Raw genomic sequence first — 6,555 nt, 5'->3', positions numbered from 1 at the left:
AGAGTGTTTAGTTTTGAAGCTTCATGTGTTCTAGAGTATTTATTGTTTAATGTTGAGATGTCATGTGTTCCAGAGTGTTTAGTGGTGAGGTTTCATGTGTTCTAGCGTGTTTAGTGTTGAGGTTTCTGTGTTTTAGAGTATTTAGGAAACCCCATGTCTTTTAGAGTGTTCAGTGTTGAGGTTTCATGTGTTCTAGAGTATTTAGTGTTGAGGTTTCAGGTGATTTGGAGTGTTTAGTGTTGAGGTGTTGAGGTGTTCAGGTGTTTAAATTCTGAATGTATGTTAAGTATGGTATGCATGTGAGCAAGACAGCTGCATGCAGGTATGTGTTTGTGTGTATGAACAACGTTTTTCCATGCAGATGTTAGAGTGTGTGTGTGTGTGTGTGTGTGTGTGTGTGTGTGTGTGTGTGTGTGTGTGTGTGTGTGTGTGTGTGTGTGTGTGTGTGTGTGTGTGTGTGCGTGCGCGTGCGCGTGCGCGCGCGCGCAAACAATGTGTATACATGTTTTCTGGCTGGTTGGTTTTTCTATTTGGATCAGACTAAGAAGCCACTTATAATGAGAGGATGTGTGAGAGAGAGAGAGAGAGAGAGAGAGAGAGAGACACAGCAACAATTGTGTTTTTGACCATTTGGTTGTGTGTGTGCATGTGTGTGAATGGCACAGTTTGTGTGGGTGGGTTTGGCAAGTGTATGAGTGGTGATAGTGCATGTGTTTGAGTGACAGTATGTGTGGGTGTGTGCACGAGTGAGAGTTGTCTGTGTGTATATGTTTTCGAGTGAAAGATTAGGTGTGTATTTGTGAGTGTGTGTGTGTGTGTGTGTGTGTGAGTCTCTAAGTCATTCTCTTGTCATATTACAGGGTCCACTTCACACACTGGAGTACCAGAACTGTGAGTGTGTGAAGCAGTGAGTGTATCTTGCAGTGAGTGTGTGTGTGTGTGTGTGTTTATGAGACGGGTGTGCTGATGAGTGTGTGTGTGATTCAAGAGAGGGCACAGGTGCCCTCTACACTGGATCTCAGCCATCATGGTTGCCATGACAACAGTGACCCAGAATGCAACAGCAGCAGAGAGTGGTCACCTGACCTGCAAGGCGACGTGGACTTTATGGAGCAGAGGAGGGTTACACACTCTCCACACAGCCCGGTACATATCTATCCTTTCACACACACACACACATACACACGCACACACACACACACACACACACACACACACACACACACACACACACACACACACACACACACACACACACACACACACACACACACACACACACACATTACACAGCCTGGTACATATCTGTCCACATGGTCCGCACACACAGAAATACCGCACCAGGTCCTGTCAACATACGCTCACTGCACACCCATACACACTTAAATAAATACATGTAGGAATGAATACTTACATAAGCACAAAGACTCTGCTTATGTAAGCCCACATGCTGTCACAAAAACACCTGTACCTTCAAAAGTGATCGTAAAGAAACCTGAACCTTCGAAAGCGGTCACAAAGTAGCCTGAACCTTCTGCTGATAATTGATGCAGCCTGCACTGACACAGTTACCTAGGACACACACGGCTGTAGATGATAGACAGCCTGCACTCTGCCTGCACTCTACACACTGACACAGTTACCTAGGACACACACGGCTGTAGACTAGAGGATAGACAGCCTGCACTCTACACTCCACTAACACAGTTACTTAGAGGATAGACAGCCTGCACTCTACACACCACTAACAGTTACCTAGGACACACACGGCTTTAGAGGATAGACAGCCTGCACTAAATGCCCAAACCCCACACCCAGCATGGAATGTCCTAATTCCAATTATTCACAATAAATTAAGTAGCTCCGATTCTCAAGTATGACCACAATTGCAAAAGCCTGGTAAATAGGTAGTTCAGGGCGAAACTCTGTGGGACAGCCTACGTAGGACAGTCATCGACTAGCAGGTTATATGCTAGCCGGTCATCTTACAAGGAAAGCAAACTGGTGTGAGGCCTAGTCTTTGCCAGAAAGGGTAATTGCCTCTTTCTCTGAAAGTAGAACTAGAAGGTGACATGCTTGTCCTGGCACTGATGCGAACTGATGCTAAAAAAAAACCTTCCTGGTACTGATGTTAACTAGACGTAACGCAAAGCGTTACAAAATATGACCGCCAAACTGTTCAGTAGGTTTTGGCACAGAATGAGTTATGGTTGTCAGTGTGTTTGTGTGTTTTTATGTGTTTTGTGTGTGTAAATTGGTTTGTGTTTCATTTTAATGTATTAAAGGAATTATTTGTGCATGCGTACATATGTCTACCGTGTGTGTATGTGTGCATACGAATGTCTACTGTGTATGTGTGTGTATCTGGTGCAGTTTTGACCATGAGTAGAAAAGAACAGAACAGTTTTGACCATGTCAGCCAGAGATACCTGCAATTACATCACCTCATGTTTGCTTTTTCATTTTTAAGTAGGTGGCGCTATACATAAAATGAGTGGCTATGGGATGGGTTGACATGGCCCCTTAAGACAAACATACAAAAAAACATGTGGCCCCCCTAAGCCCTACAGTTCTCGGGATATTCGAAGAAAACTGTGTCAGGCCACCTACAGGCCAGTTGGTGTACAGTCACATACATTTTTTTTATTGTATGGCCCCCCATGGACAAAATTGCACGAAACTTGGTATGCATTCAGAGGGTCTCATAATGATCCACCACGTTCAATTTCGTGCACTTTCGACAATATATGCATAAGTTATAAGTGACTGGAGTTGTGAACAGTGCATAGTTTGAGGGTCTGCCACGCCCACACCCTTCAAACTTTGTAATAGACTCTCATAACTTTTAATTCCCCATTGCTGAAGAGTAACCTGACCACGTTTGAAGGCATTACCATTAAATCTGAAGGAGGAGTTCAATCACATGCGAGGTGTGGAAACAAAGTGAAGATTCCAACCACCAACAGGTGGCGCTATAGGTGATATTAGTCAGGCATATGTATGCGTTCGGGCCGGATCCAGCGTCCACCCTTAGACATTGTCTCTGGATCAAACAATGTACGCAACAGTTATAAGAGACTTTGTGTTTTGTGGCAAGCACTAACAAGTTGGCAAAGTTTGAGGGTCTGCCACGCCCACACCTTCTGACTAATGAGAAAATCCAATATAACTTTTAGTTGCCAATGGCTGAAGAGTAGCCGGACCACATTTCAAGGCGTTACCATTAAAGCTGTCGGAGGAGTTCGATCAGATGCCAGGTGTGCAAAGCCGTCAAAACGCATCTTCCACTAAAATGGCCGACTTCCTGTGGACCTGCCACCATGGCGTCGAGAGACTTTTTGGTGCGTCCAAGCATGATGAAGACGTGTACCGAATTCCGTCAAGCCAAAATAACCCCAATGCGCAGGTTTTTTTGCAATGTTCTAGGGGGCGCTACAGAGCCATTTTGCTCCATCCATGGACAAAAACTCTACCGCAGTCAGAAGGTGTCATAATGATCCCACACCTCCGATTTCGTGAAGTTCTGGCCTTGTCGACTTACAATTGAATTGTTTTACAACACTCCATTTTTGCTTTTTCATTTGTAACTAAGTGGCGCTATACATGAAACAAGTGGTAGTGGAATGGTTGACGTGGCCTCTAAAGACCAACATTAAAAAAAAAATGTGGTCCTCCTAAGCCCTACGGTTTTCGACTTATTCACAGAAAACTGAATCGCCCCACCCTCTTTAAAAGAGGTCCAGTTTGACGGGGGTGCAACGGATCAAAACGAAAATCAATGGTTCCACGATAATCTAGTGGGGCTACATGCCCACCAAATTTCGTGCATCCCGATGTTTCAGTGTCCCGGGAATCGTTGACAGAACATCGGCTCTCGCACGGCGGTCATAATGACTCCTGGCTGAATCTGTGAGCTCCCCCTTTATAATTAAATCCATATCTTTCCATTCATAATGAACCTTCAGTGAATCATTCCACAAAAACATTAGTTCCTTCTGGTTGGACTGAAGCAATGGGGAATTATGACCCTCAAACTCTGGAAGGACGCCTCTCTGCATGTTAGGCTCGCTCCTATACTGCCTGGTTTTAAATCCTGTCTTAACGAACATTTTATTTTTTTGGCTTTTAACATTGTATAAAATTTGGCTTTTTTCACCTCATTGTTATGGTCTCATATCCAGAGATGGGCAGTATTTCAATTACTTGTATTTGAAATACTAGTTAATTTACTTTTGGGTATTTTGTAATTTGTATTTGATAGGGCCGATAAAAAATCTAATGTAATTTGTAACAAAATACTTTAGAGTGGAGTAATTTTGTATTTAAAATACTCAAAATACTTTCTCCAGTGTTTAGGCAGAAGGAGATTTTTTTCTGTCGGATTCTACCACTTGACCATCTGATCTGCCTCTGAATGTCATTGTCGAATCAGGCATCAGTCAATTTGAAAAGTGGTGGTCAAAAGTGGTGCTTCTTATGGTCCGCCCCATTTTGGGCGAAAAGGAAATCACCCCAGATCTCTCTCATTGACTCTCATGTTAAATCCATTTTTTTTTTTCACAAAAAAGGGCTCAGGTCGAAAACTTAGATAGCTGATCCTTGTCAATTTATCTTCATTAGTACACCGACTAAAAGGAGATTCTTTCAAAGAGCGAATCGAGTTGTTGCACTGAACATTTGCCATCTTGACAGAATGTGACTTGATCAAAGCCTTATGATGTCCTTATACGCAATTACGTATGACGAAAGCACAGTGGGGATAGCCCTCCCGGAAGCCATAGAGATTGCAATGAGAGCCCTGTTTTGTGAAAACATGAAAGTCACACAGCTGCTGCCTGCAAAAATATATATATACAAAATCAATCAAGTTGATGTCTTTGAATAGATTTGCTTAGTTACACTGACATTCTGTGACTGTTCTTCCTTTTTTACTGGGTTCACCAGAGCTTTGTGTACATTATATTATATAGCCCCGTAGCCAGGGCCCATAGGCATATTTATGTCAATCTAAATAGTCTGAATAGCCAAGTCACATTGCCAAAAATACTGATGTATACCTATATTCAGGCAGGTGTAATAGGCGGAATATGTGTGCGGGGCAGGGGCGTGGTGGCGGCGGTTACAAACATGCAAAAAAGGATACAGGACTCAAATGTTTGGGAACCACTGTCTTACAACACTGACAAGGCCCGTCATAATAGCCTGCACCTGGGCCCGTGATAACTATGTTACGCCACTGATTAGCCCAAACCTGAATGTTCTGCTATAACAAATTGAGAGAAAACTAAAAATTCAGAAAAAGTATTTCCTGTATTTTAAAATTACAAAATACATGTATTGTATTTTGTTACATTTTCTGGCAACAGTATTTTGTATTTTATTTTGATACATTTATTTGAAGGGTATTTTGTATTTTGTATCAAAATACATTTTCATGTATTTTTGCCCATCTCTGCTCATATCCTGTTTTTCTTTTACAACTGGTCTTTGTTGTGATGTTTAAGGGTTTTGCTACTTTGATTGTACAGGACTTTTGTCACCTGCTGTTGTGTTTAAATGTGCTTTATAAGGAGCTGCTGGCGGCTAGGGGATCATCTCCATAGGGCTGCAGTTTAGATTGTAGGGTAACCCTAGCCCTAACCCAGTCATGGACCCTAACCCAGGCATATTTATTCATATTTATACTCTTACAATCCTACTTTTAAAGTGGACTCTGGTCCCAACATTTTTTTTTAAACTAATTTAGTCCCTTTAGTAACCTTTGCACATTTTGGCACTTCGGAAAAGCAATTTATGACAGTGGAAACACAGGCCAGAATTATTAGGTTAGGGTTAGCCTAGGGTTAGTTTATTACACCATATTATGTCTATTATATATCTAGGATCTCACTTGCAAATAATTGTACAGTGTAATTATGTCATATTCTTGTTAACTATATATTCCAAATAGTATTTCCGTTTTCCAGACAGTGTAGCTGCGACTCTTATGATGTTGTTACAAAGCAATCACATTTAGCCTGTGTGTAGAAATTGAGACATTTCCAGTTCAAGCAGTACACTAAAGCGTTTCTCAATGCTAAGTAGTACAGTTCTAAAGTGCCGCTAAGATAGCCTATGCACAGTAGAACAGTTCTAAAGTGCTGCTAAGATAGCCAAATTCTAAGTAGTACGGTTCAAAAGCGTCGCTAAGATAGCCAAATGCTAAGTGACAGCGCAACTGCCCCACACATCTTTTTCACAGACTGGCATTTATCCATCAACCCATCCATAGATAGATAGACACACACACACAAACACACACACACACACACACACACACACACACACACACACACACACACACACACACACACACACACACACACACACACACACACGCACACACACAGATTACAAGCAGAAACCGCTGGTAGATAGGCAGGGGGGGGGCATCTTGAAGAGCAGGATAGTCTAAGCTGCTTGGTTCAAGGGAGTTGAAAACCAGCCCACACACACACACTTCATTGGTTTCTGCTTTATGCAACCCCCCCCCCCCCCCCCACCCCCTCCTCACAC

At 42.5% G+C, this 6,555-nt stretch overlaps 1 protein-coding gene across 1 annotated transcript in view; it reads left to right on the top strand.

The window, feature by feature from the left end:
- Window positions 1–966: 966 nt before the first annotated feature.
- The window catches only part of LOC308373559 (gamma-adducin-like), a gene marked incomplete at both ends in the record, with an annotated part of 15,904 nt that continues 10,315 nt past the window's right edge, over window positions 967–6,555 (top strand). The window contains 1 exon segment of the mRNA XM_080849132.1: window positions 967–1,146. Within this exon segment, the coding sequence (XP_080705258.1) occupies window positions 967–1,146 (180 nt within the window).

This window comes from Sprattus sprattus, assembly GCF_963457725.1.
Source record: "Sprattus sprattus genome assembly, chromosome: 12".
Classification (NCBI taxonomy): Eukaryota; Metazoa; Chordata; class Actinopteri; order Clupeiformes; family Clupeidae; genus Sprattus; species Sprattus sprattus.
Note: the sequence above shows the minus strand (reverse complement) of the source record. Positions and strands in the feature narration are given on the sequence as shown.